This window comes from Pan paniscus, chromosome 18, assembly GCF_029289425.2.
Source record: "Pan paniscus chromosome 18, NHGRI_mPanPan1-v2.0_pri, whole genome shotgun sequence".
Classification (NCBI taxonomy): domain Eukaryota; kingdom Metazoa; phylum Chordata; class Mammalia; order Primates; family Hominidae; genus Pan; species Pan paniscus.
Window position 1 is genome coordinate 4,491,465 of NC_073267.2, and position 27,240 is coordinate 4,518,704.

General features: G+C 51.7%; 1 protein-coding gene across 2 annotated transcripts in view; it reads right to left on the reverse strand.

Moving 5' to 3' along the window:
* ADCY9 (adenylate cyclase 9) overlaps positions 1-27,240 on the reverse strand; it is a 151,247-nt gene that overhangs the window by 4,406 nt on the left and 119,601 nt on the right. The window contains exons 4-10 of one of the 2 annotated variants that reach the window (XM_003815131.5): positions 26,438-26,542; positions 25,179-25,396; positions 22,031-22,133; positions 16,205-16,413; positions 12,074-12,233; positions 10,432-10,580; positions 7,619-7,660 (exon numbers count right to left, since the gene is read on the reverse strand). In XM_003815131.5, the coding sequence (XP_003815179.1) occupies positions 7,619-7,660; positions 10,432-10,580; positions 12,074-12,233; positions 16,205-16,413; positions 22,031-22,133; positions 25,179-25,396; positions 26,438-26,542 (986 nt within the window). Of the gene's footprint in view, positions 1-7,618; positions 7,661-10,431; positions 10,581-12,073; positions 12,234-16,204; positions 16,414-22,030; positions 22,134-25,178; positions 25,397-26,380; positions 26,543-27,240 lie in introns of both variants that reach the window. The other variant, XM_008968014.5, reaches the window with a different exon arrangement.

The window sequence follows — 27,240 nt, forward strand, 5'->3', positions numbered from 1 at the left end:
GTCAAGCTGCCCATTCCTGGTTTGGGCTGGCTGAAGGTATGGAGGGATAAAGACTAACTTTTGAAACTGATTTATTTCATTTTGTTAAATAGAGGTGGGGTCTCACTGTGTTGCCCAGGCTGGTCTTGCATTCCTGGGCTCAAGCAATTTTCCTGCCTTGGCCTCCCAAAGTGCTGGAATTACAGGCGTGAGCTGCTGTGCCCAGCCCTGTAATTAACATCTTTAGTAAGTGCTTGGTAATCGTTTTTCTTTCTTTCTTTTTTTTTTTTTAGAAGTCTTTAGCTTCTTTTAAAAATCTTTTCTTTTCTTTTCTCTCTCTCCTTTGTTTTTTTAGAGACATGGTCTCTGTTGTCCAGGCTGGAGTGCAATGGCACAGTCATGGCTCACTGCAGCCTTAAACTCCTGGGCTCAAACGATCCTCCTGCCCAGCCTCCTAAGTAGCTGGGATTACAGGCATGTAACACCACACCTGGCTAATTAAAAAAAATTTTTTTGAAGAGACAGGGTCTTGCTTGTTGCCAAGGCTGGTCTTAAACTTGTAACTTCAAGCCATCCTCCCACCTTGGCCTTCCAAAGTGCTGGGATTACAGGCTTGAACTGTGCCTGGCCTAACATCTTTTTTTTTTTTTTTTTTTTTTTTTTTTTTTTTTTAAGATTGAGTCTTGCTCTGTTGCCCAGGCTAGAGTGCAGTGGTGCGATCTTGGCTCACTGCAACCTCTGCTTCCTGAGTTCAAGTGATCCTCCTGCCTCAGCCTCCTGAATAGCTGGGACTATAGGTGTGGGCCACCATGCCTGGCTAATTTTTGTATTTTTAGTAGAGACAGGGTTTCATCATGTTGGCCAGGCTGGTCTCAAACTCCTGACCTCAAAGTGATCTGCCTGCCTTAAAGTGCTGGGATTACAGGTGTGAGCCACTGCACCCGGCTTTTTGCTGAATGAACTTTTTGAAAGTAAGTTGCTGACATGGCGCCTCAGCTCTAAATATTTCAGTATGTATCTCCTAAGAATAAGGATATTTCCCTATGTAACTACAATATCATCATCATACCCAAGAAATTTAACATTCTGTGATATATTTGGTTCTTAGATTTCTTTTTTTTTGAGACGGAGTTTTGCTCTTGTTGCTGGTGAGATCTTGGCTCACTACAACCTCCGCCTCCCGGGTTCAAGTGATTCTCCTGCCTCAGCCTCCCCAGTAGCTGGGATCACAGACATGTGCCACCATGCCCAGCTAATTTTGTATTTTTAGTAGAGACGGGGTTTCTCCATGTTGGTCAGGCTTGTCTCAAACTCCCGACCTCAGGTGATCCACCCACCTCAGCCTCCCAAAGTGCTGGGATTACAGGTGTGAGCCACCGCGCCCGGCCTTGGTTCTTAAGATTTCTAATCCAATAAACTTGTCATTTTACAAATAGCTTTTATGAGTTCTATACTCTCTACCTGTATAAAAAAGTTTGACAAGACGCCATCTCCCCTGATTCTGGGTTAGTTCTTTTTGCCGAAATCACTCAGGACAATGCTAACATCTGAACCAGTGCCATTATTTTCTCATGGCTGTGCAGTGTTCCAGCACTCGGAAATTCTGTAATTTAACCAGATTCCTCCTGATGGAACTGGGCCCGAGTCTGTCTTTTCCTACCACAAACAGTGTCACAGGGAATATTCCCCTACCCCTATCTTTGTGCGTATGGAAGTGCTGAGTCATTTTAAATATTGCACATTTAGAATTTCCTTAGAAATTTCCAAATTGCCCTTCTAAACAAGGCTGAACCAGTTTCTGCTTTTTTTTTTTTTTTTTTTTTTTTTTTTTGTGAGAAGGAGTCTCGCTTTGTTGCCCAGGTTAAAGTGCAGTGGCGTGATCTCGCCTCACCACAAACTCCGCCTCCTGGGTTCAAGCAATTCTCCTGCTTCAGCCTTCTGTGTAGCTCGGACTACAGGTGCACGCCACCATGCCCAGATTATTTTTGTACTTTTAGTAGAGACAGGTTGGTCTCAAACTCCTGACCTCGTGATCCACCCGCCTCGGCCTCCCAAAGTGCTGGGATCACAGGCGTGAGCCACCGCGCCCAGCTTCTGCTCCCTTTGATAACTGAGCCTGCTTTCAGCAGGGCTGTCTCCACTTCAGTGGCACTGATGGAGACAGCCATGGTCAGGGGGCTGCAGATGAGTGGTGAGTAGCACAATTTCTTTTTTTCTTTTTCTTTTTTCTTTTTTGAGACAGAGTCTCACTCTGTCGCCCGGGCTGGCATGCAGTGGTGTGATCTCAGCTCACTGCAACCTCCACCTCCTGGGTTCAACGATTCTTGCGGCCCAGCCTCCTGAGTAGTGTGCGCCACCAGGCCCAGCTAATTTTTGTATTTTTTTTTTTGGTAGAAACGGGGTTTCACCATGTTGGCTGGGCTGGTCTCAAACTCCTGACCCTAAAGTGATCTGCCCGCCTCGGCCTCCCAAAGTGCTGGGATTACAGGCATTGAGCCACCGCGCCTGGCTGAGTAGCACAATTTCTTAAAGTTTGTTTGGAATATATATATATATATATATATATATATATATATATATATATATATATATATATATATTTAAAGAGACAGGGTCTGTCTCTGTCACCCAAGCTGGACTGCAGTGGTGCGATCCTAGCTCACTGCAGCTTTGACCTCCCAGGCTAAAGCGATCCTCCTGCCTCAGCCCCAGATTAGCTGGGACTACAGGCACACACCACCACACCTGGCTAATTTTTTGAACTTTTTGTAGAGATGAGGTCTTACTATGTTGCCCAGGCTGGTCTCAAACTCCTGGGTTCAAACAGTTCTGCTTCTGCCTCCCCAGTGTGCTGGAACACATTTTTTCCCATTTAAAAATACTACATACTCATCATAGAAAATGTAGAAAAAAATAGAAAAAAAAGATCCGTCCATCATCCTGCCATCCAGAGGCAATCACTATTAACATTTGTTGAACTGCATTCTAGTCTTTTTCTTTTTTACAACACCGTGACTGTTCTGTTCATGTAAATGTTGTACCCTGATGCATTCCTCCCGCGCACAGAGTAGGCCAGTTGATTTGATGCAATAATGGGCTTGGTCACTATATACTTATATATGCGACTGGCGGATCCACAGTTTAGACAGCTCCATCACACTGGAAAGCTCAATTCTTTTTCTTTTAGAGACAGGGTCTCGCCATCTTGCCCAGGCTGGTCTTGAACTCCTGAGCTCAACCAATCTGCCTGCCTTAGCCTCCCCAAGTGCTAGGATTACAGGGATGAGCCACCACCCCTGGCCAAAACTCAATTCTTCTTTTTTCTTTCTTGCTCTGTTGCCCTGGCTGGAGTGCAATGGCGCGACCTTGGCTCACTGCAACCTCCGCTTCCAGGTTCAAGTGATTCTCTTGCCTCAGCCTCCCGAGTAGCTGGGACTACAGGTGTGCGCCACCATACCTGGCTAATTTTTGTATTTTTTTTAGCAGAGACAGGGTTTCACCATGTTGGCCAGGTTGGTCTGGAACTCCTGACCTCAGGTGATCCACCCGCCTTGACCTCCCAAAGTGCTGGGATTACAGGCACGAGCCACCATGCCCGGCCAAAAGCTCAATTCTTTAATCGAAGTGTCTAATAAGTTTCACTAACTGTACTTGGGATATTAAAAAACAATGAGCTTGACCTGTGTGGCCATCACGGCCCTCTGTGAAGCACAACTGCCAAAAGCCCTGGCCGTGGGTGGAACAGAACCCCTGGGCCCCATCCTGGCTGGACCGCGGGGTAGTTTCAGAATCTTGGGTAAGCCATGCCATCTTTCTGGGTCTCAGTTTCCTCGCATGTAAGCTGTGAAGATGGACTGGAGCATGGCTACGTCCCTTCCAGCCTAAGGTTCCATGCAGGAAAGGCCTGAGGCTGCCATCCTTGGAAAGACCTGCCTGCAAAGGTGGTGGCTGGCACCAGGGAGCTGGGATTTGGGGAGGGTTCCTGCCATTCCTTGACAAGAGCGGCTCACACTGCCTACACTGCATAAATAAGGAGGTTTACGCTGAATACCCGTTTTCCTGCTGGAAGTCTGGAATTTAGGCACGTGCTAGGCAGAGGCGGGGGACCTGAACAGCCCCTAATACAAGCCTGGACACCGAGACTTTAATGAGCTTCCCTGGTAGACAGCATGTTACAAGTGTTGTCACCACTCACTGCTGGAGGAATTAAGCCCATCCTGTGTGACTCTACCGGGAGAGGACTCTTGGAAGCTGGTGCCGGCTTCCTCCAAACGTCAACTCACACACCTTTCCCTTTACTGATTCTGCCTTATGTCTTTTCGCTGTAATCACAGCGGTGAGAGAGCAGATTGCGGATCCTGAGTCCACCTGGGGCTGGTCTTGGGAGCCCTGATACGGGCTCTGTGACTCAACGCCTATGACCAGGAACCAAGAGTCCTCCGCGGGAAGACACTCTGTGCTTCACTGACTCATTTTGTGAACTGCTATTGAAACAGATGACATTACATATCCTACATCTCAAGTACTAAGCAAAATAACCGTTCGTTACGATGATGACTCAAACATATTTCTGTCCAGCTCCATGAGCCCTCTCGTTGATTGTAAATAGAGCAGGAAGAGAATATGGACTGGGGGAAGGTTTTGTGAGCCCAGCTCGTTGGTTTAGGAGTTGACCTTTCTTTTGGTTTCTCAAAGTGGTGACACCGAGAACAGTCCCCTTTAGGAGCAGGTGTCACCAAGGTCTAACATCCCCATCACGTGCAGGGGGTGTTTCCAGTCTCTGTGGTGGAAATGGGAGACTGTATCTGGGCTTCTCAATCAGTTATTGCTTGTGCAGCTCGCTCTAATCTACGGGAGCCGGAGCCAGCAGCACAGCTGACTTGAGACGGGCGCAGGCCAGGCCCCTCCAGGCAGAGGAGGGACAGCAGCACACGGGCTAGTGCCAGAGGGAGAGGAAGGCAGAGAACAGCGTTTGCTTTCCACCTTTGCTTCCAAGGAAGAAAAGCCATCATACACAGCATGTGCACTCAGAAACCAAGGGGGCTGCCTCACAACAGAAGGCATCTGTAACAAACAGGTACGAGGACAGCTTCCCAGCTAGAATGTGTGTTTCCTATTTTAATACCAAAGGAACAAAGGAGCCGATCCTATTCCTAAATTCAAATAGCAAAGATCCATTTCAAAAAGAAGAATTTCTTTTTCTTTTTTTTTTTTTTTTGAGACGGTGTCTTGCTCTGTCCCCCAGGCTGGAGTGCAGTGGTGCGATCTAGGCTCACTGCAACCTCTGCCTCCCGGGTTCTAGCAATTCTCCTGCCTCAGCCTCCCGAGTAGCTGGGATTACAGGTGCCCGCCACCACGTCCAGCTAATTTTTGTATTTTTAGTAGAGATGGGGTTTCACAAACATGTTGGTCAGGCTGGTCTCGAACTCCTGACCTCAGGTGATCCACCTGCCTCAGCCTCCCAAAGTGTTGGGATTACAGGCGTGAGCCACCACACCTGGCTCAAAAAGAGGCATTTCATGTGACTAAATGCACGAGTTAATTTATAAGTCATAAATGGAAGTTAGAGTAAAATACAGTGTAATCTGTTATCATGGGGAAGAGGGATTGAAAAACTGAAAAAAATAGAAAGCAAACATCACTTGCAGTCCTAACCAGCCAAACGTGGCTTCGGTTGACACTTTGGTATATTTCAGTGCCATTTAAAATCTGCCCCTAGGGAGGTGGTCAGGTCGGGGGAGAGGGGGTCAGCAGGGGTGGGGTGGGGGGGCTTCTGGGGTACTGGTAATGCTCTACTTCTTGGTCTGGGTGGTAGTTAAATGGGTGTGTTCTCTGGTGAAAATGCACTGAGCTGTCCTTTTATGATCAGGTACTCTTCTGTGCATACTGACATACACATCAATAAAAGGTTAAAAAAAGATGCTAGATGCTTTACTTTTAAGTACTACAGCTGTAATCATCACTCATTCATTATATCCTAAGTATAAATCTCGTACAAATTTTTACTATATATAAATACCTAGTTGTACCTATAGTACATATATAGTTTCACCTAGTAAATGAAAATCTTAAATGTTTTCCATATTTACTGCATTTTAACAGTTGTATTATTTGAGTAAAGGTATAATCAATTAATTTATTTATTATTGACAACTACAGTTGCTAATGAATCTTTTTTTATTTTATTTTATTTTTTGAGACAGAGTCTCACTCTGTCGCCCAGGCTGGAGTGCAGTGGCCGATCTTGGCTCACTGCAACCTCCGCTTCCCGGGTTCAAGCAATTCTCATGCCTCAGCCTCCCAAGTGGCTAGAATTACAGGTGCCCCACCACCACCCCAGCTAATTTTTGTATTTTTAGTAGAGACGGGGTTTTGCCATGTTGGCCAGGCTGGTCTTGAACTCCTGATCTCAGGTGATCCACCTGCCTTGGCCTCCCAAAGTGCTGGAATTACAGGCATGAGCCAACGTGCCTGGCCTTTTTTTTCTGAGACAGAGTCTTGCTGTGACAACCAGGCTGGGGTGCAAGGACACCATCACAGCTCAATGCAGCCTCAAATTCCTGGCCTCAAGCCCACCTTAGCCTCCCGAGTAGCTGGGACTACAGGTGCATACCACCATACCTCGCTAATTTTTACAATTTTTTGCCGAAACAGGATTTCGCTATGTTGCCCAGGCTGGTCTAGAACTCCAGGCCTCAAGTAATCTTCCTGCCTTGGCCTCCCAAAGTGCTGGGATTACAGGCGGGAGTCACCGTGCCCGGTCTTTTTCTGTGTGCTTTGATTTTCTCTCCCTTCCTCTCAAATCTGTCCATCTTTTCGTTGTGGTTCTATTTATTATTTGTAAGCCTGGAAAGTTATCTCAGTTTTAGAGGCTTGAAAACTATTGAATTTTACTTTTTCTAGATTTTATATAGTTTAATTTTTATTTCCGACTCTTCAATTTATTTAGAATTTATTCTGATGTTTATAGTAAAGCAAGGGTCAAACATTTAGTATTTTGGATTTCAAGTCAGTTATTTTATTACTTTTTGAGACACAGTCTCACTCTGTCACCCAGGCTGGAGTGCAGTGGCACGATCTTGGCTCACTGCAAGCTCCGCCTCCCGGGTTCACGCCATTCTCCTGCCTCAGCCTCCTGAGTAGCTGGGACTACAGGCGCCCACCACCATGCCCAGCTAATTTTTTGTATTTTGTTTAGTAGAGACGGGGTTTCACCGTGTTAGCCAGGATGGTCTCCATCTCCTGACCTTGTGATCCGCCCGCCTCGGCCTCCCAAAGTGCTGGGATTACAGGCGTGAGCCACCATACCTGGCCGATTTCAAGTCAGTTATTTTAAAATATTTTACAAAATAACTTTTTTCTTTGATTTGCGAGATTTCCTTTGTTGCATGCGAAAGTCTTACATAAAATTACATGACTGTAATGTCTTATTAAAATAATAAAACTAATTTTATTTTCCCCATTAGACATTGTAACTATGATACAGTTCAACGAGGAGATATTTTCCACTTTCTATTCTAAGAATGCACGTATTGTTCATTTTATTCAAGATCCCATTGTTTTCAGGAAGCTTCGAAATGGGCAGGGTAATACAGTCACTCTCGTTTATTCAGACAGAGGTGCAATATTAAAAGCTTACCTGAAATTCTGTACTGCGTCAAGGGGCGAAGTTAATACAGAACTGAAATTAAAATGCAGAAAAATATTATTATAAAGAGCAAAGAAGGCATTCCACAAGGCAACCTGAGAAGAGCTTGAACAAACTGTGTTCCTTTTTTAGACGTGGTTGTACATCCACATAAAGCCACCTGCTCCCACCTCTTTCTTCACGTCTGTGTCTCCCAATGCTGGGGGCAGTTCCCTTGGTAAAGCTGAGTTTATGTCTTTGTTTACCATCCCGCATCCTCTCTATCCTGCTGAGGCTTAGCAACCGTGATGGGATTAGGGGCTCTGAGGCCTCAAGTGGATGGAGGACTTCTGGGCCGAGTGGAACTTCCACCATCATCCCTACCCCAGGATCTGCTATTTCAACTCTGGGCACAAAGGCGGCAGAGGGGTCCCCCATCACTGTGGCTCTCCAGCTCCAGGTAGAAAAGCCCCGCAGCCATGACTAAAGGCCACGGTGAATGCCCGATGAGGGACCTGTGATGGATTTAAAAGGTAAAAAGCAGTCTGCTGGATTTCATACTCTCGAGAAAGAGCTCATCATGACCATCGTTCTAGACGGCCATACCTTCAGAAAAATCCAAGTCTGCTTTATTTTGCTTAATCTATTCATTAAAGTTTCCTTTCAAGTACTGAATGACAGTCCTATTTTAAATTCCCTTTTTGATCTTAATTTGCAGGGAATTTAAATGTCTTTTGTATTGTGATTCTTTTCTTAAGTAAACTGAGGACGGATGTTCACACTGCCCATGGCTGGACTGTTGCTTTGCTAATAACCAAAGACACCCCGTGCCTACTCCGTCTGATACTGACAATACTGCAGCAAATGGAATCATGTTGTGCTTTTGAATGAATGCAAGCAGAGGTCCTTGGCAACAGTAATGCCACTCCAAGGGGGCATTTCGGAAATGCCAGGGGTCCTTCTGGTTCTCTTAATAACTCAGGGAGCCAGAATGTTAGATCTCCTGCAAGGACAAGGAAGAAATGTCCCATGTGACTTTAAAATATTCTGCGCACCTAAACCCTCTGTAATTGTAAACAGGCGGTTCTTCAATACATACTAACAGTGAAACATTTTTATAAGCAGTTATAGGAAAAGTCCAATATTTGGGAGAAATTTATTACATGGATGGAAGCTTAATGGGTTTAAGATATCACGAAATATTTGAATAAATTGTTCACTGCTTACATTCTGCTATACAAGGTATTACTGTATTTCCAACAACACATTTAGTTGAAAAGGCTTAAAATACCCTGAAACCAGTAGCAAATGTGTAATAGGCAATTTGAGACTTATTTTTTATTTTTATTTTTGGAGACTGAGTCTTGCTCTGTCACCCAGGCTGGAGTGCAGTGGCGCGATCTCGGTTCGCTGCAACCTCCGCCTCCCGGGGTCAACCAATTCTCCTGCCTCACCCTCCTGAGTAGCTGGGACTACAGGTGCACACCGCCATGCCTGGCTAATTTTTTGTATTTTTAGTAGAGACAGGGTTTCACCGTGTTGCCCAGGCTGTCTTGAACTCCTGAGCTCAGACAATCCACCCGCTTCAGCCTCCCAAAAGTGGTAGGATTACAGGCGTGAGCACCAAGCCCGGCTGGGACTTATTTTTAACAAATCAAGAATTATTCAGTTAGTGCAACACATGAAAGATAGGGATCTTACTGGATGTCGCTAATGGCAAATATTTTAAATATAGCACCTATCACTGCCATCCTGTAAGTTTTTACATTTTTTGTAGTACAATGATGAGAACTGGGCTTGTCCCCAGAGGTCTACCGGCCTCCCTGACTGCTGTTTCTGTGTCTGCGCCATCCCATTCCTCAGCACCTACCAGTGATACGGTTTTGAAGGCCAACGTCCTCCTCGGTATGTAGAGGATTTCAAAATAAAAGACCTATGTTCAGTGACTGGTTATTAATCCTATGTCTCATGACATCATATGGGGAACTGTTTTGACCTATTTATTATTTTTTGTTTTTGAGATGGAATCTCACTCTTGTCACCCAGGCCGGAGTGCAATGGCGCAATCTCAGCTCACTGCAACCTCCGCCTCCCGGGTACAAGCGGTTCTCCTACCTCAGCCTCCCAAGTAGCTGCGATTACAGGTGCATGCCACCATGCCTGACTAATTTTTGTATTTTTCGTAGAGACGGGGTTTCACCATGTTGGCCAGGCTGGTCTTGAACTCCTGACCTCAGGTGATCTGCCTGCCTTGGCCTCCCAAAGTGCTGGGATTACAGGCATGAGCCACTGTGCCCAGCCTGACATAATATTTTGAAATAAGCCCCAGGTGACTTGCAAGATCATCCTATGTCTTCACCTCCTCCTTCCAGGCTGTGACCTGTCCTGGTTCATGAACCCTACCCCACTCAAGGAAAGTCAGCACCAGCTTCCTCTCCACCTTCACATCCATCTGCAGCTCCGCTCTTTCATGGCCTTGACCATCTTCTATGAAATCCTTCAGGTCCTACTTTCTTAGATTCCAGCCCATTCATCAGAAGTCACCTCGGTATAATGCAATGGCAGCATTATGTTTTCCAGGATGTCTACATTCAACTACCCAGAGTGCTGTTCTAAATGATATTCTTTTTCTTTCTTTTGCATATTACTCTGAGGGCATCTCATTAGCTCTTTGGTATGATGTGTGCTGACAGCTATTTTGGGTCATGATGGGAAATATCTCTATCGGGGCGTGAGAAGCAATGTGCAAATGCAGCCAGGCCCTACGCAACCTCGGGCAAGGTGGCCATGCACTCTGGTGCCCGCAAGCAGTGCTGGCCGCGTACCTGTCTGGGCACAGGGAGACGTAGAGCAGGAGCAGCGGCCCGGCCCCCACGACGGTGGCGAGGGAGGACCTCATCCAGGAGCTGAGCTGGCAGAAGTTACAGTAGTGCACGACGGCAATCAGCGCGGCCGAGCCTGTGAACACTGGGAACTGCAAGAGGCGAAGGGTTAGGACAGCCGCCCAGGGCACCCCCACCATCCCTGCTATACCCGGGCCGCCAAAACATTCGCCACTAATCCATGTTTCCTTTTTTTTTTTTTTTTCGACCGAGTCTCACTCTGTTGCCCAGGCTGGAGTGCAGTGGTGCGATCTCAGCTCACTGCAACCTCTGCCTTCCGGGTTCAAGTGATTCTCCTACCTCAGCCTCATGAGTAGCTGGGATGACAGGCTCCCGGCACCACACCTCGCTAATTTTTGTATTTTTAGTAGAGACTGGGTTTCACCATGTTGGCCAGGCTGGTCTCGAACTCCTGACCTCAGGTGATCCACCTGCCTCGGCCTCTCAAAGTGCCTGGGATTACAGGTATGAGCCACCGCTCCCGGCCTAATCCATGTTTCTGTATAATCTAAAAATATCACCGATACCAGCTAATTGCTCACTATCTGCAGTCAGTCTTACTTTTGCTAGTGGGCAGTGTCAAGGACAGATCAAGCCTCTAGGTTCCCTACCCAGCGTGAGGCTCCCTGTTCACATGGCATCACACTCTTCTGCAGGTGTGGGAAATGGCACGTGTCTTCGTGGAAAGGAAAGGGAGGCCTCCCTGTTTCAGAAACGCTGTGTGATCAGTTTCCTTCAAAACGCTTTTCCTTGGGGCCCAGTGAGATGTGATTTGGGGCTAAAGTATCAAACACCATCAGCCCGCCCGGAAGCTCATGCTCACTTGCACCAGAAGGATCATCTCCCACGGCCGTGCTGGTTCCCTCTCCACGGAGTTTAGCACGGGTCCCTTCCTGATCAGCAGTGGCCGACCCGGGCACAAGTCAATTCTGTGTGCCAGGTATGCTTCTCGCATGGTTAGGAAAGGTGGGACAGACGCTTCTTTGTAAAACGTGAAGGAAAATAACTGATTTGGAACTTGATGAAGAAGAAGCCACACTGGCAGGGACTCGTGCCCACCCGGGACTCCCCAGCCCGGCCACTGCCCGGGTGTGAGCATCTGGGCAGGCCGATGCTACGTCGGCTTCTAAAAAAGCTGGCTCAGGAGAGTAAAAGAGTTCGTGCCTCTTCAAGAGTTTATTTTATTTTATTTATTTTATTTTATTTTGTGATGGAGTCTCGCTCCATCACCCAGGCTGCAGTGCGGTGGTGCAATCTCAGCTCACTGCAACCTCTGCCTCCCAGGTTCAAGCGATTCTCCTGCCTCAGCCTCCCAAGTAGCTGGGATTAAAGGCGCCCGCCACCATGCCCAACTAATTGTATTTTTAGTAGAGACAGGGTTTCACCATGTTGGCCAGGATGGTCTCGATCTCTTGACCTTGTGATCTGCCCACCTCCACCTCCCAAAGTGCTGGGATTACAGGCGTGAGCCACCATGCCTGGCCAAAGGGTTTATTTTTAAATTGCTATCCCAAGTGATTTAAAGAAAAGAGAGATTAGGGAGTCCAGGAGAGCGTGGAAATAAAACGGCTGAGGCTTTACTTACGTGTATGTTGGTCTCATATTCGGAGGTGACATGGGAGTAGACGGCCAGTGCGGGGAGCGACACCAGGATGGCCCCGATGCAGTGACGTGGTAGCCAGCCGGCGATCCACTCCAGCAGGCGCTTGGTGCAGGCCATGACGTCCTCCAGGAAGAACACCATCCTGCCAGAGGGATGGGGGTTAGCAGGAGTGACGGGGCCCGGGGTGGGTCATCGGCCAGGAGACAGGTGCGAGGCTGCAGCCAGCGCCGCCCTCTGCTGTCTCCCATGTTGCCCCTGGGATGGGCGTGAGAGCAGGCGTGGGCTGGGGGTCTACCTCCCTCACTTCTGGTGGAAGGCAAGGAAGCCAGGCTTAGCTCACTGTACCTGATTCTAGGGTCTCCTGTTGCGTTGTGATAAAATATGCTTGTGAAAAGCACACGCTTCGCTCGCCTAACAGAACACGTGAGAGTATCACAGGCCCTGAGGAGAGTCTCCTGGGGGCCACCACGCTGCCGTCACCGGCTCCCATCAGCTTCTGAGGCAGGAGGTCTTGACGAGGGCAGCTTTGGAGGCGTCCTGGAATTCTGTGGAGCCCGTGCAGTTGTCGCAGCAGGAGAGGCGGTCCTGGCATCTGGTGGGCAGGCGCCAGGGACAGAGCTGTCCTGCGTGTGGGCAGGTGCCACCCAGGGAGGTTCTGCCCTGCACCCCACACAGCAGCCACGCCCCTGGGCACCTGCAAAGGCAGAAGGCTGCTGACAGCATCTTAGCCCAGAGGCTGTGTCCCAGCTACAAACAGGGTGCGCTGTGGTGGTGCTGACACACCCTGGATTTTCTTGGAGCGCAGCTCCTGTGGAAACTGAGTGCCAGTGGTCTCTGCTCTGTTTGAGGCATCTTCATCAGTGTTTCAGAAAAACACCACAGGCTGAACCTGGCTCGTGGCGCTTAGACCTCCAAACCCGCACACGCGTGCCGTCTGCATCTGGGCTATCATGTTCATCGTGCATGTTCACCTGCAGCTGGCGGCTACAGGACCCTCCAGGCAGCGGGGCTCTGTCGTACGTGAGGTCCAGCACCACGCATTTCATTTTAAAAGACTTTGTCCTTCTAAGCAGAGCGACTGTATTCACTGACTCCTTTTGCAGGCGTGTGTCTAGCAGGCTCCGTTTCAGGAGTGTGATGTTGACACAATAAAAGTTTCTGTATAAAGAAGCAGCTGAGTGTGCGGGCCAAGAACCACTGTGAGGAGGAGGAACAGGTCTTGGCTGAGTCCAAGGACCCCTGGGCCATGGTGGGGCCACATGGGGAGGGGAAGAGAGGGTGTGGGGTCCTCGTGGGGAGACAGTCCTTCTCTCAAGCTTGCTGCCAGGGAGCTGGGGACAGGCCTGCTGTCCCTGCCTCAGGACAGGCTGGGCGGGGGCCGCTGTTGTGACTGAACAGCAGAAGAGCCTCCGGCACAGAGCCCCCCGCCCCCAGCCTTCGGGCCTGAACACCTACCATGCCTCTCCCTCTTGGCTGCGTGGTGTGGCCAGGCGAGGGAACGCTCACTCTCCAGCCATTCCCCACATGGACGCAGGCACAGCCTCACCCTTTTAGGGTCCTGGACAGCCCTGGCTTCCTGATATTTAAAGGATAATGAAGACTTTGGAATACTTCCAAGAATAACCACAAATATGCAGAATACAGAGGCCCTAGGAGGGGGGACAGAGGGAACCAAGTTCCCAGTCAGCAGCGGGAAAGATGTGAGGTCGGAGGGGGCCTTCATGCTGGTCCCTGAGACTGCAGGGATCTGAAAATGAGACCTCACGCCTGCTGGGGCAGAGCAGAGAGGGTGATGCAGGAAGCCTCCTGGAGGCAACGGGCGGGGCCTGGGCCAGTCACTGAGGAGGCGCCTGGCTTTCCTCCTGTACAGGAAAGGGATGGGGTACCCGTATACCCCACAGCGCAGGTTCCCATCAAGCTGGGGTCCTCAACACGGCCCTCAGAGGGGCCAGGGAAGCCTTCCAGGGTCTGGGCCTCTCCCAGGCTTGACGATTCCTGGTAAATGGAACCAAATCCCACCACAGGCCTGTTCAGGGGTGCAGCAGCCACCACCTTTACCAGATCCTTGGGGAGTATGTCTGTGCAGGCAGTTCCAGCGCACCTCACCCCAGCCCTCGGCAGTCTACACCGGGGTTGCCCTCAATGCTTTAGAATTGGGTCTGAAGTAGCAGGGAATAATAGCTAAAGGGTGAAAGTAAAAAGGCATGGAGACAATGCTGGCCTCAGAGCCCTCAAGACGCTACAGCTACCCACATTAGAGGAAAACCTGGGGGTGGGCCAGGGAGGGCAGACTTGGGGGAGTGACTGCCATGAGGATGGGTTTCTTTTTGGGGTGATGGAGGTGCCCGATAGTTACATAGTGGTGATATTCATACAATTCTTCAAATTTGCTAAAAATCACTGACTTGTCCACTTGAATGAGTTTATTGTATATAAATCTTATCACAATAAAGCAGATCTTCTTTTTCTTTTTTGAGATGGAGTTTTACTCTTGTCACCCAGAATGGAGTGCAATGGTCCCATCTCGGCTCACTGCAATCTCCACCTCCTGGGTTCAAGTTCATTCTCCTGCCTCAGCCTCCCGAGTAGCTGGGGTTACAGGTGCCCACAACCAAGACTGGCTTTTTTTTTTTTTTTTTTTTTTTTGCTATTTTTTAGTAGAGATGAGGTTTCACCATGCTGTCCAGGCTGGTCTCGAACTCCCAGCCTCAGGTGATCCACCTGCCTCGGCCTCCCAAAGTGTTGAGATTACAGGCATGAGCCACCATGCCCAGCCTAAAGCTGATCTTTTTAAAGAGGAAAAACAATCCAACCAGGGGCCTGAGGATGTCTGGTTTGGGTTCTGGGGAAGCGGACCCTGAAATGGTTTGCAGGCGACGGCTCCTTTGGGAGGGGTCCCCAGAAGCACAGGAGGGCACTGATGCAGGAGGGGAGGCTGTGCCAGGAAGAGGGCTGCTCGCTGGGGGTGATGGGGCGTGAGCCCACAGGGAGTTCTGGGAAACAGTGAGCACACGCCACAGAGAGCACGGCCCATGGCGGCCTCGGAGAAGGCTGAAACGGTCCTGTGTACAGCGCAGGTGGGAAGGAGGGGGCAGGAATCCCAGCCTGCCCACCCCAGATGGGAGAAGCCAGCATTCCAGAGCCTCAGGCCAGACTCAAAGCCATTCATTTCTGCCCTGGGATGTTGGATAAGGGCAGGAGACGCTCAAGGTCAGGGCTGCCTCCCCATGTCTGTTTGAAGCCCAGCTCCGGGGCACCGTTGCTAGTGGGACTCTGCTAGGCCGGCAGCCATCCTGTTGAGGGTGACAGGACCACCCAAGGGGCTTGTGGTGCCCAGGACGGGGACCACACAGGGCCACCTGCCTGCTCAGGAATACAGAGCCGCTGCGAGCCCCCTCAGGGAGCCAGGCTGGTCCCGAGGGCCCAGCATTCCCAAGACGCACCTGTGGTCTACTCGGAGCCTCTGTCCCCTTTAAAATGAGCTGTCTTTTTATCATCAGGCTATATGCGCTCTTTATCCATTCTAGACGTTAGACCTTGTCCGAGGCCTGATCCGCAAGTGTTCCCTCCCGTTCTGGGGGTTCTTTCGCTTTCTTGATGGTGTTCATTGTAGCGCAACAGCTTAACTTCTGAGGAAGTTGAGCTTGTCTATTCTTTCTTCTATTGGCATCACACCCAAGAGACCACCGCCTGAGGCAAGTGCCTGGAGATGCTGTTTGGCTCCGGTACTCTGAAGAGGCGCCTGCTGACCCAGGCCCACTGATCATCTACCCTCGCTCATGTCTTTTCCTTTCCTTCCTCCAGATTGTTTCCTATCTTCTCACCTTCTCCTTTGCAGTCTCTGATCCTGGAAATCTGGGGACAAGCTGGCAGCGGTTGGGGCTGTGGAGGCACCGCCCCCTCCAGCGAGGTGGTCCCCCCACATCTGGGCCAACGTCAGGGAGGGAGGATGCCGGGGCACAGGGCTCGGGGAGGACACGGGGACCCATCTCCAGAAATCAGCCAGCAGGGACAGCTGGCTGGGGACCGGTCCAACCGCTCAGCCATAAGCCATGGAGCCAGAAGAGGGAGCTAACGGCTCAGAGCTGGAGACCCAGCCCACGCGGCGCTTACCTGATGGACACCGCGAGGGACAGCACCTCCAGCAGCAGGGCTGCACTGAAGACCGCCAGGGCGGCGGGCGGGGGAGGCACGGTGGCCGCCTCGTACTTCAGGAAGCAGGTGGTGGACAGCGTCAGAAACACTGTGGTCGACAGAAACACATCCAGGAGGGAGCTGAAGGTGGGACTAGCAAACGTCTTCACGGGGGAGTTCTTTATGACCTGTGTGGAGCAGGAGTGGAGCAGAATGACTGGGAGGCCATGGGCGGCCAGGAGCGCAGTTCAGGTGGAGAAACAGGCAACACGTGCGGAGCGCTGCTGCTCTGGGCCAGGCACAGGGCAGGAAGGCTCTCGGAGGGCTGTCTCCCTCTACTACCCCATTTAACACTGGGGAGTCCAAGGCACAGAGAAGTTAAACTTGCCCAGGGGGCTGGGCACGGTGGCTCACGCCTGTAATCCTGACACTTTGGGAGGCTGACATAGGAGGGTCGCTGGAGCCCAGGAGTTCCCGGCCAGTGTGAGTAACACAGTGAGACTCCATCTCTACAAAAAACTTTAAAATTAGCCAGGCATGGCAGTGCATGACTGTGGTCGCAGCTACTCCGGAGGATGACGCAGGAGGATTGTGTGAGCCCAGGAGTTTCAGGCCACAGTGAGCTATAATCATGCCACTGCACTCCAGCCTGGGCAACACAGCGAGACTCCGTCTACCAAAAAATAAAATAATTAGCTGGGCATAGTGTTTTGTGCCTGTAGTCCCAGGTACTTGGGGGCTGAGGTGGGAGGACTGCTTGAGCCCAGGAGTTTGAAGCCGCAGTGAACTATGATCACACCACTGCAGAATTATACCGTTTCCGAAAACAAAAAAAACACAAAAAAAACCCTGCCAGGGTCACAGAGCAACTGATTATGACCCAGCACATTCTCATAGACACGTTATATATTTAGCTGCAAGATGAGTTACTGACTGGTGCAGGTGAGGTCCCTGCATCTGTAAGGCAGTTGGACGAGAGCAATGTGCAGGGCGGTCCTGCTGCATGGCGGAGTCCTAGGTTCAGCAGGTGCGAAAGCGGGGCTTCGTGGCGGAAGTGGCCGAAGGGGATTTAAGTGGCACATCATCGCCTGGGAACCTATGGGGCCTGGCTCTGTGCTGGGGGCCAGAGCCCACATGAAACGATGCCCTTGGGCAGCTCACAGCTGAAGGTGGGAGGGACAGGGATACGAAACGCAGGCAGGTGCGCCAAGTACACTAGAGAGGCACACACTAGTGTTCGGCAATTGAGGGGGAGAAATAATGATGCCGACACGTCCAAGAGGTGACCAGGCCCAGGCCCTGCAAGGCTCTGGGGAGGTGCGATCTCCACTGATGCTCACGGCACCCCACAGGCAGGAACTACCACCCATCTCGGTGTACAGATTGGGAGGCCAAGGCCAGGGGCTACCCCTAGGGCACACAGTGAACAAGGAGCCAGGCCAGGACTTGGCATGGACCGGTTGACTCCTGAGTGTGCCCCTAACCTAGAGGAAGGTGTAGGATCCAAAGGCAGAGGCTGTGGTTGGGAGAGGAAGGGATGTAGCCAGTTCAGCTGCTTTCCATTTGGCCTTGCAACCTTCTGGCAACCCCTGAGAGGCCATGGGTGTCCACTCAGCATCCCGGCCAGGCTCGGGGCTGAGGGCAGGAGCTGGAGACGCACGGAGCGGAAAGGTCTCATGGCAGCCCTGGGTGCGGTGTGCGTTCTTTGGGACAAACCGGCTCCGGGTGCCTCGACCACTCCCAGGAACTAGGTGGGAGGGGAGGAGGGGCAGCTTGGACGGTGGGAGCAAGGCTGCCAGTCAGCCCTGATGCCAGGCTGGACCCCGCCAGGGCAACCTGGGGGTTAGGGTTTGGTTCCAAATTCTCTCCAAGGAAGCTGGAGGCTCTGTAGTGCCCCAGAAGGGCGAGTCAGGTCCCAGCCCTGGAATCCCCTCAGAAGGTGTGGGAATTTCTTTTTTTTAATTTTTCTTTTCTTTTCCTTTTTATTTTTTTGAGATGGAATCTGGCTGTCGCCAGGCTGGAGTGCAGTGGCGCAATCTTGGCTCACTGCAACCTCCGCCTCCCAGGTGCAAGCAATTCTCCTGCCTCAGCCTCTGGAGTAGCTGGGACGACAGGCGCCCGCCACCACACCCAGCTAATTTTTGTGTGATTAGCAGAGATGGGATTTCACCAAGTTGGCTAGGATGGTCTCTATCTCGACCTCGTGATCTGCCTGCCTTGGCCTCCCAAAGTGCTGGGATTATATTCCTGAGCCACTGTACCCGGCCAGGTGTAGGAATTTCAGGGGCGACACTGCCCATGCCCACTCACCTTGGCAGAGGCACACGCACATTCCCTTTCTGTGGGGCTCCATCTAGTGCCCGTCAGGGGTCCGAGTCAGGGCCGGGTGCATGCATGTGATGTCCCTGAGACATCACTGCCTTGCCCACATATGAGGCCGGAAGGTTTCCACGTGGGCTGCTGTCCTTCTGAGAGCCCACACCTCCCACCTTCCAAGCCAAGGGCTCGGGTGCAGGGCCTTTCCTGATTGGGGCTGCCATCTCCTCTGTAGAACTGCCCCATCCATGGACGCTGGCAGAGGCCCCACTCCTCCCTCCACCTCCCTTGCAGTCTCTCCTGCCTGCCCTGCTGCTTGCCAGAGACACCTGTCCCTGCCACAGCCTCTCCCTCTGGGCCACCCCTGGCCCTGATGCCAGAGGCTCCCCAGGCCCACCTGCCCCACCCCTGTGCATCCCGGCCAGTGCCACCTGTCCCAGTCCCACTGAGAACGACGCTCCCCCACATCATGACACTCTTTCCCCCTCTCTCCCCATGGGCTCCAAACCCAGGGACAGTGCCACTGGCTGCCAGGGCACCGTGGGCCAGGCTCCGCCCTGCTCACTACCCACATCCCAGGGCCTCCGGGTGCGGCCGTCCCACTATCATCAGAGCACAGGCTCTGCAGCCGGGCTGTCTGGGCTCAAGGCCACTCCACCATGACTAGCTATGATACCCACGCGTCCATGCCTCAGTCTCTTTATCCAAAACCAGGGATAAACCAGTACTTGCACCTTGTGGGCGGTGGGATGCTCGGCTAAGAACGCACCCACGTGGAGCCCCCAGCACAATGAGTCCCTACACGTGGGCCAGCTGGGAGGCTCCCTTGTCCTGGCATCTCTCCTTTCCTCCCCACTGGGACCCTGTGGCCACCTGCCCTGAGTTTTGGTAACAGCCTCCCACCTGTCATGTGGCCTCCTGTCTTGTCCACACTCTTATCACCCTCCGAAACTCAGCTGATACATGTTTTTTTTTTTTCTTTTTTTGAGACGGAGTTTCACTCTTCTTGCCCAGGCTGGAGTGCAATAGTGCAATGGCATGGTCTCGGCTCACTGCAACCTCCGCCTCCCGGGTTCAGGCGATTTTCCTGTCTCAGCTTCCCAAGTAGCTGGGATTACAGGCGCCCGCCACCATACCTGGCTAAGTTTTGTATTTTTAGTAGAGACGGGGTTTCACTATGTTGGCCAGGCTGGTCTCGAACTCCTGACCTCAGGTGATCCATCCGCCTCAGCCTCCCAAAGTGCTGGGATTACAGGCATGAGCCACCGTGCCTGGCCATGTTTTTCTTCTTTTTGTTGGAAGAGACAGGGTCTCACTATGTTGCTCAGGCTGGTCTATCTCCTGGCCTCAAGTGATCCTCCTGCCTCAGCTTCCTGAGTAATTGGGATTACAGGTGTGAGCTGTGTCATCTTTGTAACACAACCTGTTCCAGATCCTTTAACAGCTCCCCATGGCCTGTGGCATAAAGTCCATGGCATGGGAGCTGTGACCTGGCCCCTGCCACCTCCTGCCACTCCCGCCCCACCCTGCCCCGGATGCGCCTGCAACTCCCTGGACGAACCGGGCTCTTTGGTATCTCTAACGTTTGTGGGTGCTGGCCCCACTCTCCAGAATGTTCCCTCATCCTACATTCCATTAATTCCTAGTCCCCCCACTGAGGCAGGCTCAGGAGTTCCCCCCTTGGAGCCCCCAGCCTGGGCTTGGTGCCTCGCCGTGTGCTGGGAGGGCACTCGCAGACCTCCAGCTCCGGATGTTGTTTCTAATTCCTGCTCCCCATCAGGCCACGTCTTTCCCCCTTCCCCAGCACCAAGAACAGTCCCTGGCAGAGCAGAGGCTGAGCGTACATTTGGTGCCTGGAGGAAGGCATGGCAAAGGTGTCTGCTGTTTGGGAGGCTCAGCAGTGCAGGGCGAGGAGCGGCCCGGACGCCTGGTTTGGCAGCCAGACCACTCGTGTCCAACCCCGGCTATGGGACCGCGGCCACCTGTTCAGCCTTTCTCAGCGTCAGCTCTTTGGTAAAAGGAGGATAATCATCAGCTTCCCTACAGCATTGCTATGAGGATTAAATGAGACCATATTTTGCCTTACAGGCCACCAACCAGCCAACTGCCAACTTGCAAGTCCACTCCGGGAGCCATGTCTGCTGGGACATTAACGGATATTCACTGTCCCTTGGAGGCTGACGGAAGGGGGCACCTCCCACCCCACGAGGCATGAACTGGCTCTACTGGGCTCACCAGGGTCTCTCTAGAGCCCAAGCCAGGACACCACGGAGTTTAATGAAGACCTGCTGGAGGAACCAAGGGAATCAGAGTGAGAAATCCCTTTTGTTCCTGGTGGGGAGGGCATCCACTCTTGACTTGGGAACACTCAGAGGTTAGGTTTGGGCCCAGAGGAGAGAATGCAGTCTGGAAGCCGCCAGGATTCAAACCAGGCTCTAGGTTCTTGTATTATTCCTTCCAGCAACCCCCTAAGGAGCACTTGTGAGCGCTGGGACTCTGCTGGAGGCTGTGAGGAGGGGCTGGAGGAGAGAGGTGGGTGTTGGGACTCTGCTGGAGGCTGTGAGGAGGGGCTGGAGGAGAGAGACGGGGGTCCTACCTCACAGAGCTGAGCATCTAGGGAGGAAGGAACACGAATCCAGAACCACACACGGAAAGATTCCAAAATGGGGCACACACGGAGAAGGAAGTGTATGAAGGGAAGTACAATCCAGTCTGCGGTCGGGGAGAGCTTCTTGGAGGAAGTGGGACTGGGTGATGGGCTGAGAGGTCAAGTACAAGGGGTTAAGGCGGTGGGGGCGGGAGAGGGAACATGGAGCCGGAGTTAGAGAGAGAGGTGAAGGCCTCCTGGGCCCTTCTCAGGGGAAGAAAGCAGGGAGGGCAACAGAGAAGAGTCTCACCCAAGACTCCAGGACAGGTGGGACGGGGGCTCTTCCAGGGCAGGTCGGTGGGGGGTTCCCTTCCAGGGCAGGTAGGGGGGGTTCCCTTCCAGGGCAGGTCGGTGGGGAGTTCCCTTCCAGGGCAGGTGGGGGGTTCCCTTCCAGGGCAGGTGTGGGGGTTCCTTTCCAGGGCAGGTGGGGGACCCCTTCCATGGCAGGTGGGGGGGTTCCTTTACCAGGGCAGGTGTGGGGGCCCCTTCCAAGGCAGGTGGGGGGTTTCCTTCCAGGGCAGGTGGGGGGTTTCCTTTCAGGACAGGTTGTGGTGGGGGGGCCCCTTCCAAGGCTGGGGATAGCCTGGAGATGCCACGGCAGAGGAAAGGGTCTAGTAATGGCGAGGCTGCGCTTTAAGACAAAGGACTAAAGAAAGGTTTTTTTTCCTCCTTTGCAAAGAGACATTTCATGTACAGTTGCCACTTAGGGTTTACGGAGTGTGGGAAATCAATGTTCGCCTTCATGTTCCCATCCCTTGGTAAAGCACAAAACTAACAGTGAATGACCACGTGAGAACAACGAACACATTCTTTAGTAAAAGCGCAAGGAGAAATGAACGCACCTCTTCCTGATAGCTGGTCCTGTAGGATCGCTCCAGCTCCTGATCCAGGAAGTTCAGGCTGAACTGATTAATGGGCGGCTTAAAAAAGTAATCTTTCATCAGGCTAGAAGACACAACAAATGCAGTCGATCAATACCCAGCACCATGACTGTGCCAATGTTTTCAGATCACAATTAGCTACCAAAACGCTGCTCATTAGGTATATTACAACAGCTGCGTCTAAAAGCGCCTGTAGAACAGACGCCACTCAGCTGCCCCTTGTTAAAACAGATCTGTGGAAAGTCCTTCGCGCCTCAAAGCATAATCATATTTTGTGTTTCACCTTCGTTAAAGAATGACCATCCACCATGATTGTAACACACATCATCAGAACCTTGGTTTTCTGAGGTTTTTTTTTTTGAGGCAAGGTCTCAGTCTGTCGCCCAGGCTGGAGTGCAATGGCGCAGCGATCTTGGCTCACTGCAATCTCCGCCTCCAAGGTTCAAGCAATTCTCCTGCCTCAGCCTCCTGAGTAGCTGGGATTACAGGCGCCTGCCACCGCACCCAGCTAATTTTTGTATTTTTTAGTAGACGCGGGGTTTCACCATGTTGGTCAGGCTGGTCTCGAACTGCTGGGCTCAAGAGATCCGCCCATCTCGGCCTCCCAAAGTGCTGGGATGACAGCGTGAGCTGCTGAGGCTTGTTTTTGAAAACACATTCCTAATGTCCAGGATTAGGAGAAGATGAAGGCAGCTTTTCTGTTCTTTGAAACAATCCTTTGTGAAGAACACGCAGATCACTGTGCTGAGAGTACTTACATGGATTTGGAGGCTTCAAACGAAAACATAATTCAGAACCGGCGGTCCTGTCATTCAGAGCACTGACAGTAATTGCCACCGTAAAAGCTAACAGGTTGTTATCACAAAATTGTGTTTATAGTTAGCGTAATTTTGGTGCTATTGTCACATATGCAGATTGCATGTGAAACCTGCAAAATGATAAAGCTCAGTGATTTTAATAGCAGGGAAATCAAACCCGCTTTCCATGACTCTTTCATTCATTTATGAATTGCCAGCAAATAGTAATATCGTTTCTATACTGCAGAAAATTACTAGAAACTAAGGGAACATTAACATGATTTCAGAAAGCAAATATAGCTGTGTTAGCCTCTCTCCCTCATACAGTGACTATCAGAAGTAAATCAGATGAGGCTGGGCGCAGTGGCTCATCCTTGTAATCCTCAGCCCTTTGGGAGGCCAAGGCAGGCAGATCACCTGAGGTCAGGAGCTCGAGACCAGCCTGGCCAACATGGTGAAACCCCGTTTCTACAAAAAATACAAAAATTAGCCAGGCCTGGTGGCAGGTGCCTCTAATCCCAGCTACTCGGGCGGCTGAGGCAGAAGAATCACTTGAACCTGGGAGATGGAGGTTGCAATGAGCCGAGATGGCGCCACTGCATTACAGCCTGGGTGACAGAGCAAGACTATGTCTCAAAAAAAAAAAAAAAAAAAGAGTAAATCAGGTGAAATATGTCAAGTGCCTCACGTGCCCCCCACACAAAGTAGGGCTCATCACGTGTGTTCCTTCCTGTCCTTGCAGCACAGCGGACACTCTCCTTTCTGTGACAGGTATCCAGTAACTTCCAACATTCTCAGACTTAGAAGAGAAATAATTCTGTCCCAGGACACTGACCCTCTCTCCTCCCCTGACTCAGGGAGTGTGGACTGAGGGAAGAGCAACCACACAGCTGCAGAGAGGATGTGCACAAGGCCACATTTTAGCAGTCAAGTGGCAGAAGCGACACTGCTATTAGCTGTGCTGCTCCATTTATTTCTTATTTGTTTTTTGAGATGGAGTCTCACTCTGTTGCCCAGGCTGGAGTTGCAGTGGTGCGATCTCAGCTCATTGCAGCCTCTGCCTCCTGGGTTCAAGCGATTCTCCTACCTCAGCCTCCCCAGTAGCTGGGATTACAGGCACCCGCCACCACGCCCAGCTAATTTTTGTATTTTTAGTAGAGACGGGGTTTCACCTTGTTGGCCAGGCTGGTCTTGAACCCCTGACTTCAGGTGATCTACCTGCCTCGGCCTCCCAAAGTGTTGGGATTACAGGCGTGAGCCACTGTGCCCGGCTGAAAATCACCCTTTGAGGCATCATAGTGAAGACAGAGGCAAGAATCATCAATGAATGTTAAATCTAGGGAATTCTGATGGGGAATGAAATATGTACAAGATCTTCAAGTATCTTCTCACAGATTGCTTATTAGTCATAAGAGGAATATAATAACCCTAGATGAGAGAACCCGGCACCACCTTGCCTAATTAATCAAAATTAGTATCACTAATGAGGAACAGACGGGCACCGTGTGTCCCTGGAGAGGACACCCTGAGGAGGACACGGCATCCCTTCTGCAGTCTCCACCTGGCCAGAGGGAGAGCCTGAATCTAACCAATCCACCTTCAGGAATATTTGATAAAAGGACTGGGCCTGTATTTTTCAAAAATGTTACCATTAGGCCAGGCACAGGCTCACACCTGTAATCCCAGCACTTTTAGGAGGCCGAGGCAGGCAGATCACCTGAGGCCAAGAGTTCAAGACCCGCCTGGCCAACATGTTAAAAACCCATCTCTACTAAAAACACAAAAATTAGCTGGGCATGGTTGTGTATGCCTGTAGTCCCAGCTACTTGAGAGACCTAGGCAGGAGAATTACTTGAACCTGGGAGGTGGAGGTTGCAGTGAGCTGAGATCGAGCCACTGCACTCCAGCCTGGGCAACACAGCAAGACCTAGTCTTTAAAAAAAAAAAAAAGCCAGGCGTGGTGGCTCACGCCTATAATCCCAGCACTCTGGGAGGCTGGGGTAGGTGGATCACCTGAGGTCAGGAGTATGGAGACCAGCCTGGCCAACATGATGAAACTCCATCTCTACTAAAAATACAAAACCTAGCCAGGTGTGGTGGTGGGTGCCCGTAACCCCAGCTACTTGGGAGGCTGAGGCAGGAGAATCGTTTGAACCTGGGAGATAGAGGCTGCAGTGAGCCAAGATCGCGCCACTGCACTCCAGCCTGGGTGACAGAGCGAGACTCAGTCTTAAAGAAAAGAAAAAAAAAGAAAAAGGCAGAGAGGCTTCTGCCTGCAACCTTTGCTTTTTCCCAGACAGCCCCAGTCGTACCTGTCTTCTTTGATAACGTCCACAAAGTGGGCGTCCGTTTTCTCCCGGATATTCTTGAACCTCAGCGGAAGGAGAGCCGACTGGTCCAGGCTCACCCCTGCCCACCTTCCCTTCTCCTGCAAGATCTCACACAGAGAAGTCTGACTGTTGGTGAGCTTCTCCTCTTGGGGAGGGCTGAGGAGCCCGTTCTGAGTTTTGGGATTAGGTCCTCCAGAAGCCTGCCTCGAGACAAAGAGGACGCAGACACGGGAAGTGAAGTGGCACCGGGCACTGGGCACACACGCCTGTCCCACCCCGACCTCTGCTGCGGGTCGCTGCTGCACTGGGCGTGGGACTTTCTGACCGGCGAGGCCCCCCCACCCCCCTGCGCCTGCAGACCTGCTCCAATCCCAGCCCTGACTGCCCGTCTGCTCCTTCCTGTTACCCAACAGTGCCCAGTGGTAACGCTGGGTGTTCAGGCTGCCAGGACATTGAGACATGGGAAGAGTCGGTGCGGAGGTGGAGGGGAAGGGAGGAAAGTGAGGAGCCGAGGCCCCCAGAGTCTGCTTAGGCCAGAACCACGGTTCTGGGGGCAGGGTGCATGTGTTGGGGGTCCAGGAGAAGTATGACGAGGGGTCCAGGGCTGTCAGGGCACAGGCAAGGTGGATGGAAACGGGCTCGTGTCGTGGGTGTCCCCTGTGGCTGTAGGAAGGCATGGGATGACCTGCACCTGCAATCCTTTGGCAGACGGAGAGCAGATGGAGGACGAGAGTCCGCGCCCCAGGGGAGTCGCCTGCATGAGCCCCCCTGACAGGCTCTCATGGGTGGGCTGAGTCCTGGCCCTGGTGTCCAAGTCTGGTTTTCCTGGCAGCCTTCCTGCCGCCGGCCCTAACTCCCACCCTCTCTCTTCACCCAGCCTTTCTCGCCGTGAAGACCCCCTCTTGTCTCTGCCCATCTATATTCTATCATAAATTGAGTCCAGCTTCCAGTACCACACATCCCCTCCCAGCACTCGAATCCACGCATTTTAAACCCTTATTGGCCTTTAAAGGAATCCCGCCCAGCTCAGCCCCTGAGCGCTGGATTCCACGTGGGTTCCTGCTGACCCTCCCTCGAGCTCCCTGCCGGTCTCTTCAACACCCGGAGGACCCGCGGGTGCGGAGTGGTGTTACCCAAGAGGAGTTACTCTCAGAACTAAGAAGTCGACAAGACAGGAATGTCACCTTGGGTGGATGCGCCAGGAGAGGAACTGACAGGAACAACAGCCATGAGCTTGTTACCTTGGTGCTGTTTTTATGCTCGTCTTGGCAGCCGTTTTGAGGTGCTCCTCCCTCGGCGCCGGCTTCAGATTTGGGAGCAAATGTGATTCCGCACGAAGGGCAGGTCTAGAAGAAAAACACAGACTGTGGGGACACACCCAGAAACCGCGACTGCCGCCCTGAATTCAGGCAGGTCCGCTGTTGCCATCTGCCGTCACGCAGCATGGTGGTGAGCAAGGGGAAGGCACACAGAACCGCTCGGGGATGAGCTGAAAGCCAACGGGCAAAGTGACAGTGGAAACACACAGAAACCCGGGCACGAACGCAACAGGACCCAAAAATGGAACCGGGAACGTTCACTGACTGAACAATGGATCAACAAACTGTGGTCTATTCGAACAATGGGATATTACTCAGCCACGAAAAAGACGGAAGCACTGACGCCTGCCACAGCACGGTGAACCTCGAAAACATTATGCTCGGGGAGGGAAGCCAGACACAGCACAGATATTACGTGATCCCGTCTACGTGAAATATTCAGAAAAGGTGAATCCTTGGAGGGAGAAGGCAGATTCCTGGCTGCCAGGCGGGACCGGGGGCAGGAAGGGGGAGTGGCTACTAAGGGGCGTGGGGTTTGCTACGATTCGAATGTTTGTGCCCCCTCAAAAGTCAGACGCTGAAATCCTAATTCCCAAGGGGATGGCATTGGGGGGCAAAGCCTTGGGAGGTAATTAGGTCATGGGGGACAAGCCTTCAAAATAGGATTAGTGCCCTCATAAAAGAGGCCTCAGAGGAATCCCTCATCCCTTCGCCCTGGGAGAAGG